Source organism: Puma concolor, chromosome D1, assembly GCF_028749965.1.
Source record: "Puma concolor isolate L17-30 chromosome D1, mPumCon1.1.hap2, whole genome shotgun sequence".
NCBI classification, from domain to species: Eukaryota; Metazoa; Chordata; class Mammalia; order Carnivora; family Felidae; genus Puma; species Puma concolor.
This window is the reverse complement of record NC_141676.1, coordinates 50,480,755-50,496,732: the sequence shown is the minus strand read 5'-3', so window position 1 is coordinate 50,496,732 and position 15,978 is coordinate 50,480,755. Positions and strand designations below refer to the sequence as shown.

General features: G+C 46.2%; 1 protein-coding gene across 2 annotated transcripts in view; it reads right to left on the bottom strand.

Moving 5' to 3' along the window:
- The window catches only part of TRIM66 (tripartite motif containing 66), a 61,003-nt gene that overhangs the window by 11,376 nt on the left and 33,649 nt on the right, over window positions 1–15,978 (bottom strand). For both annotated transcript variants that reach the window (XM_086678033.1, XM_086678034.1), the window contains exons 8-11: window positions 15,552–15,669; window positions 13,216–14,120; window positions 11,677–11,838; window positions 130–651 (exon numbers count right to left, since the gene is read on the bottom strand). In XM_086678033.1, the coding sequence (XP_086534159.1) occupies window positions 130–651; window positions 11,677–11,838; window positions 13,216–14,120; window positions 15,552–15,669 (1,707 nt within the window). The remainder of the gene's footprint in view (window positions 1–129; window positions 652–11,676; window positions 11,839–13,215; window positions 14,121–15,551; window positions 15,670–15,978) is intronic.

The window sequence follows — 15,978 nt, the reverse complement described above, 5'->3', positions numbered from 1 at the left end:
TGAGACATTTTTATTGTTACTGGTCATAAAGCTATTAAGCTAAGGCCAGGATAAGCTCTTATCTGCAGCGGCCACCCTTTTGCCCAGTGATGAGTAGAGGGTGTGGAATGGTATTTACCCAGGACTTACCTTACACAGGGCATTCCCGAGAGAGGGGTCAGCCCCATCTCCAGGGCACAGGCTCCCTACAGCTCGCCCAGAGCCAGGACTGCAGCTGGATCCAGTTTCTGGTTGCACGTCAGAAGCTGGAGGCATGCTCTGCAGAGGACAAGTCGCCAGACTTGGCATAGCCTGGGTGGGACCAGACATCAGGTTGGGCCTGGCCTGTGACTGATCACTTGCTAGGCTTGTGATGGCCTGGGAGGAATCACTCATCAGGCTGGGCACGGACTGGGGTGTGCCGCGCACAAGGCTGGGTATGGTCGACAGATGACCCACTGTCAGGCTGGGCATAGCCTGGTTTTGACTGCTCATCAGGCTGGACACAGTTGTGGGGGTGCTGCTCAGCAGGCTTGGTACCATGTGGGAAGGGGCGGCAGGCAGGCTGCTCACGCTCTGGATCTGTGGTTCTAGAGTCCTTGCCAGCCTGGTAGATGACAGCTCCATCTCCAGTGTGTTGGAAAAGCCCATGATGCTCACCGAAGTGGAGTGCTGCAAGAGTAAAGACAAGGCAGAGTCAGGCTCTTAGCAGGGAATGGGGGGGAAGGAGGAGAGAGGTGCAGCCCTCAAGAACTCCCACGCTCAGATTTCACCCTGGCCTCAGAGACTAGTAGTAGCAAGGAACTCACACAGCACATGAAGTCCCCATTCCCATTCCCCTGCACCAAGGAGGCTGGTAGAGAGGCAGGCACAGGCTGAGGACACTGGCGTGCATGTGTGTGTGAATGTGTGTGTGTGAGAGAGAGAGAGGGAGGGAGAGAGAAAGAGACAAGACAGTGTGGAAGAGTGAGAGATAGCCTACCACCTGACCTGAGGGTGGTATGCGCATGTGTGCATGTGCACGTGCGTGCACACACACACACACACACACACACACACACACACACACACACAGCCACCGTTAGCCCACGCCCCTCAACCCCTATCCAGTACCTAATCAAAGGGTCAGACTGTAGGACTGCCCTCCAGCTTCACATTCCCTTCTGACTAAATCACTAGTGCCTTCTTGTCCCTTCTGGGGGTCCTATAGACTAGTTTCTGTTACATAAAAGTGGAAGGAAGTTCAGAAGGCTCAAACTCTGATCTGCCTCAGGCCTTCTCTGAGATAATGCCAAGGCTCAGGGAGCCCCAGTTAGTGCTGGGGAACTAATTCCTTTGCATAAAGCCATTCTTTTCCTTTGCATAAAGCCCTACAGTGCATTCCACCACTCAGGACAACTGTGAAATCAATGGCTTATCCCCTGTCCTGCTCTGCAGCCACAGTTCATCCCTGAACCCTCCCATTCTCTGAGCTCCAGCCACTCACACATTTTTCAGTTCCTGAAACAAGCCAAGCCTTCCCTCCACCTAGAATCTTCATCCCTTTCAAAGAGACTGCTTCTGCTCCAGGGAACATTGTCCTATCCCTGCCCCTGTCCCACTTACCCTTCTGAACTCAGCTCACCTGTGATTTTTTTTAGAGCAAAGCCTCTTTTCATTCTGTGGCCCAGGCCTGGTTCCCTCTTTTGTGTTCTCATAACTCGTTTTTATACTGTATTCTTGTAGCTGTAAGACCATTTGATTAATCTCCATTTCCTCCATGAATTGTAAACGGATTTTACTTATTTTGCTTACCCAGTGTATTTCTAGACTCAGGAGCAGTCCCTGGCTGAATAAATGAATTAATGAGCTATTTACAATTTTAAAAAACAACATAATGTGTGATTTTTTATTCTACAAATCTTAAACCAAACAAATAGCAGCTTAGTTCTATTAAAAACTGTGTCTATGCATCTCTCTAAAATAATGGTTGTCTTCATATAGCTAAAATTTATTGAGCATTTATTATATGTAAGGAAATTTGCTAAGTGTCTTACATACATTTCCTCGCTTAATCCTCATAACAAACATTAAAGGGTTGTTGTGAAGGTTAAAAGAAAGAATCCATGTAAAGATTTAGAACATCTGCCATATTGTAGGTACTCAACAAACCCCAGCTACGGCTAATGCTGCTGCAATTATTGTTATTGTTATTATTCTTCTTATGGCCCTAATTTTACACTTGAGAAAAATGAGTTTCAGAAAGGCATCTGAAGTTTTTAATGCTACTGAACACATAATTTTGTATATTTCTATTTCTCTTTACTTGTGCTCACACGCAGAAACACGATTTTTGCATATTGACCTGGTACCAGAGACCTTGCTGAAGTCACTTGGGGAATTTCTGTGAACACAAATCATGTCATCTGTGAAGAGTTAAGTTTTATTTCTTCCTTCTCCTGTGTTTTCCGGCCTTACTCCACCAGCTAAGACCTCCCATACCAGGTCAAATAGAAGCAGCGATAGTAGCTGAATTGTCTTGTTCCTGATCTCGGGGGATCCTTTCAATATTCCACCAACTAACAATGATACTTGATGTGGGATTTTCACAGATTTAGAATCCAGATCTCTGGCCCCGAAGCCACACTCTTGACTGTGGCCCATCTAGCTCTGTCCTTCCCTGTGCTCCCTCCCCTCCCCTTCCCACACTCTACACTTCAGCCTCTGTCCTTCCCTCGCCTGCTCCCTCTTCCTCTCCTGTTTTCCTTTCTTCTTATCATCTCTTCCTCTTCTCTCCCAACACCTTTCCCTTATTATTTAACTGCTTTAGTAAAGCTTACATTTTCTATTCTTAATTCCCAATTCGAAAAGCAGATAAGCTAAATACCTTTGTTTCTCCAAAGAAAATTTTTTATTTTTAGATGTTCCCTGGTAGTGCAATAGTGTTCAATAAAAAGGCTTCCATTTGCTCTATAGTCTAAGTCCCAAGATAAGGAATATTGAGGAGAACGAAGTATGGGGAGAATACTCAGAGCAAATTGGGTAGATTAAGCATGGAAGAGCCACCTCAAACATGCCCTGGCCTGCATCCCTTGGCATTCCCTGCTGTCCTGGTTATATACTACCACAGCTTTCTAAGATTCGATCTTTCCTTATCTACCTACAAGAATACCCAAAGATTGTTGGAATCTCTTTTGTAACATAGGACAGTCTAACCCTTTGAGCTGGTTTCTTTCACCTTTTCCCCATTTGACATGTATATTTAGTGCAACTCTGGTTGTCATCTCATCTGCCAATGACATAGATGGCTCTGTGTGAGATCCTTGGTGCCAAGCATTAAGGGCATCAAAATCTACCTGGGACAATCCCAAGTAATAATGGTCAGGTGCTGTAGGTCACAAGATATGCACAACATTAAATCCCCAAAGACAACGCTCCCCAGATTAGAGGCAGGATATCTCTACATCTCCAGATTAAAGGTAGGATATCTTTGTAGGATATCTACTCCCCTGTCCTGATTATTTATTGTGCATCATGAAGTATGACTTAATGATAGAGGACAGGAGGGCATGAGTACTGAGCCCTAGAAGAACTGTGAAAATTCTATCACAGTTTATTTTGAGTTGGGCCTGCTGAACCTGCTCCTATAAACACCGAGCACACAGCACAAGGTCAATAACATGTCCTAAGAGACTGCAGACTAGACTAGTCTTTTTCAAGTCCACATTCACATTCAATCTCAAGGAGACCATAGCTATCAGGAAGTAGGGGAAAGCCTTAGTAGTGGTAAAAAGAACCTGAGAAATTTCCAGGATCTCAGAGAAAGTGTTATAAGGAAGCCAGCACCACCCCATTTCTATAGGCTATACAAATACAGCTGCATTTCTGGAACATATGTAAGCTGTGTGTTAGTTATTTTTGATACTTCATTTGGCTCTCTGGGTGAAGAGATGCAAAATATTAAAATGGAAGGAACTATTTCATGTGTAGGAAGAAACACAGGATTGAGAACCTCCTTTCTACCCTGCTGCCAGTGCTGCAAAGTGAGTAGAGGCAAGGGGAGAATCAAATTTCCGGGCCAGGAAAGCAAGCTGAGGAACCAGGGCCTGGGAGGAAGGACAGGGCTTCTTGAGAGCACACTAGGCTTGAGAATATGGCCATTCCTGACATTTGGTGCCTCACACACAGAAGGTGCTCATCTCTCAATGGAGATGACATTGCCTGCCCTCTCTAGCAACCAGGATTGTTCAGAGATCAAAGGAGAGAAGGCAAAATTATATGGCCAACTGTAAGGTCTATAAATGGCAACTACTGACCCTTCCAAGTTGTCAGCTACATGACACCTTTCCTTCTTCTTCACGTGTAAAACCTTCAGATTTCATGAGGCAAAATATGTACTTTGAAGTCTGCAAGTGAAAAACTATTTTCTAGATCAGGGAGGAAGAGAAGACAAAAATGCCAAAAACATTCACTCTGAAATCAGCTCAGGTCATCTCTGTGGTACAAGGGGAGACTGCTCTGAGCCTCTTACCTCTCTTACATAGTGTCTCCTCACTTGCTCCTAATTTTCTTTCCTTCCCCCATGCTTTATGTTCCTATATGTGTCCCTTTCCTCTTCTTTTCTCTCTTTATCTCTGTTTGCCACCTGCCTGACCTGTGACCTGTCTAAATCACCTCACCTGGAACCTACAGAATCTGTCTGAACCACCAGCATCCACAACCTGCCTGACCTACGACTTCCCTGAACTGTCTGTCAGCCTCTTCTACTAGTCACCTGTGCAATCCTTCGTCCACCTGCCGCCTCCATCCCCATCCTCACCACTTGGGTCTTTTTCTGGAGTTCAATGTGCTTATTTATATCATTACAATGATTGTCACATGATGTTATCAAAATTTGGAGAAGGCACTGTTCTTTCATTCAACAGAAAAGGAAACTGAGACACAGAGCAATTACACAGATTTCCCAAGCTTATATAGGCCTAAGACTAGGAGTCTGGGCCCAGCCTTAAAAGCCTGCTGGCTGGTCTTGCTTTTGTGCCATTAGCTAGAAAGCTAGTGCTCTAGTAAAACATGAGAGAGAAGTCAATAAACAGACACTTAATGCACATGCCCTGAGTTTAATATAAATTTCAGGTTCTTACAGCAAGATAATATTGCTGGGGATAAAGCAGCACAAATAGGGTGGTGTTCCACAGATATTAATTTTCCATATATCTGGACCATACCTCTTTCAATAACAAAATGCAGTTGGCTTTAAAAAATTATTTTGAATGGGACTACTTCTAAAACACTTTACACACCACCCTGTCATATTAAATAGAGTTCATGAAGCCTAATGAGACCACTCCTTAAGGACATAAACAAGCTTGGATGGACTTCTGTTGCTGGAGTAGGCTGTAGTTCAGTGATGCTATAAGGCAATGCAGGGCTTAGCTTGTCCTTTCACCAAATGACCTCACACTGTGGCACTTTTCCAGGTGATGGTTCTTGTCTTCTCCTTTGTCGTTAGCTGACATTACAGAAGTCCTGACTCCTTGCTTCACTCTGCTTACTGCTACCACGTAGGAAAACTAAAATTTCCAAAGGAAACCATGTAAATAAGTTTGCTGTCAAGACCTCTATACTAGACACCTGAGTGTGGCCTTATGATCTCATGCAGAAATAATGTGTGGGCTTTGTGACATCTGTTCTTGTTGCTGCTCCGAAGCTTTGCCTGCTCACTTCTGGGTTTTTGCCCCAGTAGTTAGGATTGTCAAAGACTGATTGCCCTGTAAATGTACAGAGGAAAGGGGAGCAATGACTTGGAAGTTAAGTCTTGGAAATACATTAAAGGCCTTCATTCTGGTTGAAAGAAATAGATGAGGAGATAAGGATTGAGGTATACAGATTTGTATTAAATCATGGAATATCTGAGTGCTTCAAAGCTTCAGATTGGGTAGACTGGTTTAACATTAGTAGATCTTCAAACAACTGAATCAGATACCTGAGGAAGGAACTCATTTCCCCAGCAAGTTGTTTCACAAGTTGATTTTTAATAGCAAAGTTGTAGCTTTTATGGACAGTGAGTGGTCCCCCAGCTGAATGAAAAGCTCTTATACAAATTAAGACTACTCCTTTGGATGGGAATGCAAGCTGGTGCAGCCACTCTGGAAAACAGTATGGAAGTTCCTCAGAAAACTAAAAATAGAACTACCCTACGACCCAGCAATTGCACTACTAGGTATTTATCCAAGGGACACAGGTGTGCTGTTTCAAAGGGACACATGCACGCCCATGTTTATAGCAGCACTATCAACAGTAGCCAAAGTATAGAAAGAGCCCAAATGTCCATCGATGGATGAATGGATAAAGAAGATGTGGTAAATATATACAATGAAGTATTACTCAGCAATCAAAAAGAATGAAATCTTGCCATTTGCAGCTATGTGGATGGAACTGGAGGGTATCATGCTAAGTGAAATTAGTCAGTCAGAGAAAGACAAATATCATATGACTTCATTCATATGAGGACTTTAAGAGGCAAAACAGATGAACATAAGGGAAGGGAAACAAAAATAATATAAAAACAAGGAGGGGGACAAAGTGTAAGAGACTAATAAACATGGAGAACAAACAGAGTGTTGCTGGAGGGGGTTTGGGAGGGGGAATGGGCTAAAAGGGTAAGGGGAATTAAGGAATCTACTCCTTAAATCATTGTTGCACTATATGCTAACTAACTTGGATGTAAATTTAAAAAAATTAAATTAAATTAAAGCATAAATCTAAAAAAAAAAAAAAAGACTATTCCTTTGGATATAACTATGTTAATACATGCTAACTGACCAGAATCAAATGGGAAAACATTCATGGGTGATGAAGAGATAAGAACTGAAGAGTGTCCAGTGTCCTGATGATTCAGGAAAAACAGAAATGGTAAAGAGGATCTTAGAGTCAGAGGTGGAAGGAAGAGGAAAGGAATAGGCTGATTCCTATAAATCTGAAGTAAAAGCCAGAATGAATGAAACACTCAAACCCAAGCCTTGGAGACTCTGAAGAATTAGGCCAGAGATATTTTGGCCAGTCCACTGTAAGGAAATTTAGGGCCCAGGAGCAAGGACCTGTTTTCTCATGAACCAGGAAACCTAGACAAAGATCTTAGATTTGATCTGTAAGTGAAATCAGCCTAGAACAGAGGAAAGAGCCTTCCTAGAAGTTGCAAAATTCAGGGAGCCAGACCTGGGGAATACTTGGCTTGGTTTCTGAGCAGGACAGAGCAGAACTCTGTATAGTTCTGCAATTCCTGACCAGAACTCAGGCTGTGCCCTAAGAAAGCTTCACGAGGCCCTGGGAAGATTCTGAGCAAATTCTGCTGTTGAGACCAGGCTATGAGGCAATGATCATTCCTGGAGTTGAGAAGCCATGACCTGGCCCATGGCCATGGATCTGGAGACTATGAAGGCAGGACACCCAGTACTTCCTTTACGTAAGCCAAGATTTAGAGTATGAGTTAAAGCAAGACACTTCCCATCTCTGGACTTTAATTTCCTCCTCCACAGGTTAATGTACATTTGAGTTATAAGAATCAAATTAAAAACTCAGGCATCAAAGTGCTTTGATAATGATATAAATGCTCTTCATGTGAGTCATTATCCCTTCCTCTTCTGCGTCACTCTTACTAATGTAGACCACAGGAATGCCTACTGCTTGGGCATCATTTACTAAAAATACATCTCAGACTCCTCTGAAGCCATAAGCAGCATCCTGGTGGTCTTGCTCAGCCTTCCGTGGAGGATGTGGACCACATGTGAGTGGAAGAGAGGTCCCCCTTGCAGCTGAATTACGGCTCAGACAGGCTCTCTGTGATGCCCACAGCCTTGACTTCAGGAGAGGTCTGAGGAAAAGAGTGCATGTGTGTCCTTCAGCAGTTGACTCATTCAGAAGTATAAAATGCAGCCATCAAAATGTCTTCCAGTTTCACCTGGGATATAAGGTATTCTTTGTAGTGTGGTAACCGTGGTTTCTCTTCAGAGTGGCTAAACCAAGATTAGGCAACCGTGAGGGCCAGGCAAATGTCAAAACTCATTCCAAAACACCCTGCTGTATGCAGGGAAGGTAGTGGGATGAGCTCCTTCCGAGACTGCCGAGCTCAAGCCACTAGAAAACCCATTCAAAAACGTTCCTATCTCACTTTCAACAGCAATGCGTTCACCATCAGCTCGGTCAGCACCAACCCCCAGGTACTTGTGCACAGCTGCTCTGCTGTAGCGGAAGTCCTCCTCGTGGTGATGTAACATCAGTGAGCAGCTCAGAGCATGGAGGAGTCACTGTGGAACACCCAGAGAGACGCCTGGTGCCCCAGCTTCCTCTGGTCCGTGGCCTTCACATAGACTTCCGACTTCCCTGGCACTCACAGGCCATCACAGGCTCAGGAGCAGGTTGGAGGCTAAAACACCTTTACCAGATAGAGATAACCAAGACCAAACGAGGCTGGGTCCTAAGAGCTCTCCCCAGCAGGGCCTCAGGCTACTCCCAACGACTGTAAGGGGGAAAATCCAGCAAGTGGGCGGCCAGATGGAGTCGTACTTGTCACACTGCAGTACACGGGGAGAGACAGTCTAACCTAGTCCCCGAGCACGAGCAGAGCCAGGAACCCATGCTCTGGTCCCAACTTTGCCAATGCTCAGCTGTATAACTCTTAGGTGGGTTACTTAACCTCTCTGTGTCTCAGTTTCCACATCTTTCAAAGGGGAATATGAAAGTGGCTTCCTCATAACACTTCTATGATAAACAAAGACATAAAATGGAAAAATACATGTAAAAACCTATGGGAAGAGATAGAAAAATGCTACACAAAGTATTATCATTTAATGATAAGATGCTCAAAATGTTGTTTGGTGTCCTCAATCTTCACACCCTCCACCATGCCTAATCCAAGCATTCAGACAATGAATTCCCACCAAAAGAAAGCCCTTTCTCTGATCTCAGTAGGTTTGTGTATAACCAGTACCTCTCTCAGTCAAGTAGACCCAAAGGCTGCTCTGGGCAGCCTTTCTCAGGGAGTCCAAGCCATGAAGAAGCCTATAAAACATCGGGAAAAGGCTGGGCCACTTGCTCCTCCAAACCTCTGCATGAGCCCGGGTTAATAAGGGCCAGGGGCAGGTCAAGATGAAAAGTCAGAGTTCCTAGGACCTTCACTAACCCCACTGCCAACCCAAAGGCACACAGTAGGGCAGCATCCCCTTGCTGATCAGAGATCCCTGTGGGCTACCCACACAGGCAGCGTGGACTCCATGCTTGCACATGGTTCACCTCCTTTCCTTTGTACTGTGTGTGGGGACAGAACCAAGACTCGTTAAATAAGCAGTGGCATTTTCTGTGTGGCTTCTACTACACTTGAGCACTGGCAATCCCCATGTTGCCTTCTGAACTACATATACCTAGAGCTAGCTGCCTTCTGGTCATCTTCTTATGTAGCTTCCACAGGAGAACACCAACAATTCAAACTTAATTTTTTCCTCCCCCCAAATAGGCCCTTCTTCCCATGCCCCCATCTCAGTGAATGGCAACCCAGTGGGCAAGACAGACCTGGGTGTCAAGCCAAAGGATTTTCTCTCCCTCACTTTCCATCACCAATCAGACTTCAAGTCCAAAAGCTCTTGTGATCTGATCTCTTGAAGTCCATGCTTCCTCCTTATACCCATTGTAACTGATTCCATTTAGCCTCTCTTATTTCTCTGTATTTTGGTCTCCCTTCCTACAGCTAAAGTGAACTTTCTAAAATTTAATTCAAACCATACCCCTTGCTAGAAATCCTTCATTCACTTCTCACAACCCCCAAGACTGAATCCTAAACTCTGTATCATAATTTACAAGGCCTTCCAAGCACTCTGGTTTCACTCCCATCCACAGTACACCTCATGTTCCTACGAAGCCAAGTTGTCTGAAACCCCCTAAGCACCCCAGGCTTTCTCGCACTTCTGGACTTTCCTACTAGCCATTTGTTTTGGATATTTATTCTAGCCCTCTCCCCACTCCTTCACTAGCCTAACATCTTCAAACCTCAGCTTAAAAATCGTGTCCCAAAGGAAGTCCTCTGTGAAAAGTTCTTCTGCCAGTGTTATGTGCTCCTTCTATACACCCCAGTGACTATCACAGCCCTTTATCATATTTATTGTTGTTGCTTATTTAACTGTCTCTCCCACTAGACTGTAAGCTTCAGTGTGAGACTATCTTATTCACTGATATGTGCCTGGAACCTAGCAAAACATCTAGCATATACTAGCATATATATAAGTATATATACATATGGGTACATATATGTGTGTGTGTGTATATGTATATATATATATATATATATATATATATGTATATATATAAGTATATATATGTGTGTATATGTATGTGTGTGTGTGTGTGTATATATATATATATATATATATATATATATATATATATATAAAACAGTGAGTGAATAAATGGATGGATCGATAGACAAACAGCCTAAGCCTTAAGTGTAAAAAGTTAAACCCTTAAGAGCCACAAAGGGCCTATTTATAGCATCTCTATGGCCTCTAGGCCAAACCATTTTCAATAGGGTAGGACAGGCCCAGCATAGGCAAACAACCACTAATACCAGAGGCCTGGGCCAGACTTCAAGCATCACCAGGGTTTTCCAAGTTACCATTTCATTTCGCCATCCCTTGCTTTTCTAAAGTCTCTTCTCAAGTGTCACTGGGATAGACTAATCTAAGATACATATGGCATCAGCGTCACTGGGGGAAACACAGTGAGGGGCAGGTACATAGGACAACTGTGTACTGGGGCCACAGAGCCAGGGGGATGTGCAGGGCTAAGCATGCAGTCTGGGAGGGTACCGAAGAGCTGACACAGCTTCAAGTGCAGGGCTGAGAGGAGGCACCAGGCCAAAGAAGGCAACAGGACAAGTAGAAACAGGCCAAGGCACACAGGGCAGGCTGAGTGGGGAGCACAACACATCAATGAGGTTCCAGCTAGGAGGATGACAGGGGTGAGGGTGAAGGGCAGGGATAAGGGGAAGACAGCTGATGGGCTATGGGTAAATGAACATTTCTAGCAAGCAGGGGTAAATGAACATTTCTAGCAAGCAGGTAAGTTGGTGGACAGGAAGGGTAGCTTATCTTCCAGAATTCTCAGTGCCCCTAGATGCTCAGCTACCTCTGCAGGATGTCCTTACAAATCACTCACCCAAAAAACTCCAATGATTCAAATTCTAAAGCCAATCAATTTTGGGTTGTGGGGACACATATAATGCTTCCCCCATTTTCATTGCAGAGAAAAAACAGTCTCTGGATTCTGACAAACCCGGTTTTAAATAAACCTCACCCCTCTTGTCTACAAACTATAGGGCCCTGGACCTCAGTTTCCTCAGCTAGAAAGTGGGGGTGCCCACCTCACAGAACTGTGAAGCCCATGCACCATTCCAGGCACTGTGTAAGTGTGTAATTTCCCTTTCCCTTTACCACTTCCACCCTAAATGAAGGATAATTGCTGTCATTTTAAGTGCGTGTGGGAGTGGAAATGGGGTGAAGGAGGACTCTGTTGCAGACTCATTAGGACAGACAGCATGAGTCAGGGCTGCGTAATATCCAGGGATGGAACAGGGACACTCCTCCCCCCAGCCCAGTCATCCTCATCCGGGGCCCCGGGCTCTTGGGTGGCAGCGGGTCCCCCATGGTCAGGGAATGCGGGCTCCATTAGTACCTTTCTCACCACATTTGGAGAGGAGTGCTGGATGGTGTTGTCCAGTGGGGGGACACTGGGAGGGGTTTCTTCCCCAGACGCCTGGGGCAAGTTAGCAGCAGTATTCTTGTCAAGAGGGAGAGCCGGCTTTGGACCTTCAGATGCTGGGGGCTCATCTGAAGCCTGAAGAAGAAAATAAGAATTTGAGTGGGTTTTACCGCAAAGAGTAGCAATGGCAGCAGCAAAGGCTGATGGCCACCCTGCATTACCCATTGTCATCAACTATACATTGTGACCTGCTTGAAAATTTTTCAGAAAGAAAGATACTCTTATCTAAACTCTTACTGAGACTACATCCTAATATGATAGTCTCAAGGTAGAACCCAAACCAAGAATTCTGGGCTAACCCTGCCGTATTCACTTTAGCAATCCTAATGGTTCTGACTTCCATTTTGCCTGTGGTCCTCAGTGAACCCTAGACCTTTCTCTGCCATCATGAGGGTGGCTTCATATCTCCTCAAAGGAACTGAGCCTCAGAGGGAGACATCTGAAGCATGATCTGACGCTGTCAGTGCTAAAGCAGAAATGTGAGGCCTTATATTTTATAATAAAGTAAAAGTCCATAGAGCTGCTTTGAAGATACAAACGTGATTACAGAATTAAAGGACATACCACTGGGGAAAAAGTGAGAAAGGATGGGGAGAAGGGGCTGGAACAGGAAACTCCAGGAAAAAAAGAAAAGCACTAGTTAAGGATGAAGATGTGGAATGCAGCAAAGATCCCAGAGGTACAAATGTACCTCCTCAGTTGGCTCATGACTGAGAGAAGACAGGAGCGGCATTCATCACTCCCCCAGGGAGAGAACGAGGCCTCTTCTGTGGAATTACAGTCAGCAGACCGGGATCCAAGCCTTGGCTCTGTCTGTCGCTCAATGTTTTATGATCTCTAGGCAAAGTGCTTGCCTTCTCTGACCCCCTCTTCTGCGCCTATAAAATACACATGGCAATGCCCACCTAACACTGTTGATAGGATAAATCGTATAGTATATATAAAACATACCCAGCTTAAGATATCTGAAGTAAATTTTAAGTCCACAGCTGAGTAGTGTTGGAAAGCTGCTGCCCACTAGAATCAAAGCATGCCCTCCCGCTGCTCCTGAAGCTCTCCCCTTTCACCTGAGATTCCTAAGTTCCCAGCCAGGGAAGTGGGAGGTTATAAAGATAAGAAACAGCCTCCCTTCTGTCCTGGCAATGGCAGGAGTCTAGCACAGCTCAGAAGATTCTATTAATGGACAAGGTCCCTAGCGTCATCTAGGAGGGCAGGGCTAAGCCAGGCCACTCTGGAGAGTATTGAGCCCAGATCTATGTTGGGGCAAAGTACCATGCTCTCTAGAGCTTTTCTGTGATGGGCAGGGGAACCCAGGGAGGACTTGAAATGTGAGGGCTGAGTTCAAGGCCACCCTAAGATGAAGAATCTGTGTTCCTGTGACTGGGGAGGCTGTGTTTGCCGAGCGATCCCAGGACAGGGAGGACATGTGTCCCAAACCACCCTGAGGCTCACCTGCACGGCATCCTCCTGGCTCTGGGACTGGATGGGTGCTGGCTGCCTCACAATGTAGTTGATCTGCCCCACAATGGTTTGCTGAAGGTGCTGAGGAGATTTGGTCTGATTCAGCTGCAGGCTGGGCTGCTGAGCCTGAAGGAGAAGCTCCAGGTCCTTCTGCATCTCCTCCAGCTCAAATTTGTGGTGCATTATATCCATGTTCTGGGAGCAGGCAGGCCCAGGCGGGCTTCCATGCTGACTAGAAGCCAGGTGCTGGGATGGAGGTAGAGGTGGCGGCGGCGGCTGCTGGGGTGGGGGCGGCGGAGGTGGCAGAGGTGGCAGCTGCTGCTGTGGCTGCTGCTGAAAGTGGCTGAGCTTCAGCTTCTGGTGGTGGCCAAACTGGACTTGAATGGAGGGGGTCTGTAAGGGGGGCTGGGCATGGGCTCCTTGCTGAACATCCTGCGGGGGCACGATGCACACTGGCTGGGAAGTCAGCTGCTGCCCCGGCCGCTGAGACGAGTTCTCCTGCTCCACGGGGGGCTGCGTTTCCAGCCAGGGCTGCATCAGTTTTGGTGGCTGAGGATTACAAGCCAGCTCTTTCTCCCTGGGCAGCAGGGCAGGGCACTGCAGAGACCCCAGTTGTTGGGGTGCCATCTCAGAGGGTTGCCTGAAGCTGTGAGCTGAGTGTATCCCGGGTGGGGGGACCTGACCTTTGAGGGAGGGCGAGACTGGGGAGCAGTGGGAGCAGCACACAGATGACGAACACAGTGCTGGAGACTGGAACTTATGTGAGGGGTGGCTGAGAGTCTCTTGCTGTGCCACTGGGGACTGATGGCTTTGATAAAAGGATGGTGGTCCCTGTAAGCCTCCATAAGCAGGAGTCTCTGCCCGGGACAGATGTCCACCTTCAGTAGTTATACAGCCTGAAAATTCAGAATAGAGAATGTTTCCAAAGGGAATCTGCAGTTGTTCCCTGCTTGCCACTTCCTGCTCCCGGGACCAAAGGACATCAGTCAGTGGACCTGTACCAGGTGCAGAGATTAGGAAATTCAACCCCTGAACTCTAAGATTTGGTCTAGAATGCTGTCAGCAATGGAACCAGTATGGACCTTTGGGGGCCAGGGACATTTGAGACATTAGCTCAGCTTTTACCAGATGCTCAGTCCTCACTCTGTTTGTATCCCGCTACAGAAACCATGGACTCCTTCAAATAGCACCCACTCCTTTTTAACACAGGCTCAGACCAAAAAAAAAAAAAAAAAAAGTCAACATTGGGGATGGGGAGGTAGTATGCTGGAGAGTAGCAAAGGAGAGAGAATTGACCCTGGGACAAATGAATAAGTCTCCAAATATAGGTCTGGGAGGCTGTGTTTTGGGCAAGTAGGATGGACAGAGTTGGAGAGCTCCAACACCAGGTCAGTAGCAGACACAAGCACTGTCCCGAGGTCCCAAGGCTTCGTGCATTAGTAGACAGTATATATGCCTAGCTCAATCTCGTGGCTTCCTCACCTCATTGTTTTGATGAGGCTTGCTTAGGGAAGACCCAACAACTTGAGAGCCAGAGGTGTGTTCTATTCATCTCTGATCCCTCAGCACCCAGCATGGGGTGCTGGCCCACAGCAAGGGCCTGCCAAAGGTCTGCTGAATTAAATCAAAGTGGAGAGGGAAGCAAAGAATAAATCTAAATATTATGCTTCTCTCTGTCAAGTTCAAAAACCTTCCATAGAGGTTAACAACCCAGATGAAGGCAGCAGTTGGCCGTTAGCTTAACAAACCTACCATTGGGCCATCAACACAGGTACAACCTCAGGTTGTCTACATTCTGCCTAAAGACTCAATGCCAGAAAATCACTGCAGCAGGGAGGGCCATGGATTATCTGTTTCCATCTTGACTCCAGAGGAGGTGTGTGGACACTACCCCCTCCCTCCCTCCTTCCCTCACCTTGTTGCTGATACCCATTTTGTGCCTACACACACGAATACCCTTGTATGGCCACAGAGACAGAGGTTCACCTGAACTGCCATACAGCAGTCTGAAGAGCAGAGCCATTTCTTGTTTCCTCTAGCAATGAAACCAAGGTAACAGGGACATTCATGCAGAATGGAAACCTCAGATTTCAACTGGTCCTGTTACAAAAGTCCTGCATTGCCATTGCTATTTAAGTCGTCCCCCTCCTCAACCCCACCTCACTCCCGCACACACAAAATGGTCTGCTGAGTGACTCCATGACCACTGGCAGTCTCAGGAAGTGCCTTCTCTTGGGATTACGCTAACCTACCCAGTAAGCTAAGAAGATGCTCTCTATTCATTGTTAGCACTTATGTAAAAGCCCACAGGGTGGGCCCTGACTCACCAAGGGAAGCCAGTTGCTTGGTCCAGAAGTTAGGCTCCCAGGTGAATCTGATACTCCAAGGGGAGCCAGGATCTGTGTTACAGTTTGTCTCCAGCAATCGCTGCATCTGAAACACAATCTGACAACAGAGCCAAAGGTCATTTCTTTGGGCATCTTGCACCTGAATGACAACTCCCTCTCCCTCACTCTTCGACAGGGTGAAGGGCTCAAAGCCATAGGTCTTTAGCCTCAGGTCCCCCATACACTCACTTCCTTGCACCTTGGTATCTTCACATCCCTTCCCCTGACCTTGTCCCCTCCCTGCCCCTACCAGCTCATGCCCTTCCTCTTATCCAGGTTTCCTGATCCCCTATACTTTTATCTTTCAGGCCTTGAATGGTCTATAATTCTCCCTCAGACATCACCTGCCTGGCAGCCCTCTCAAGGG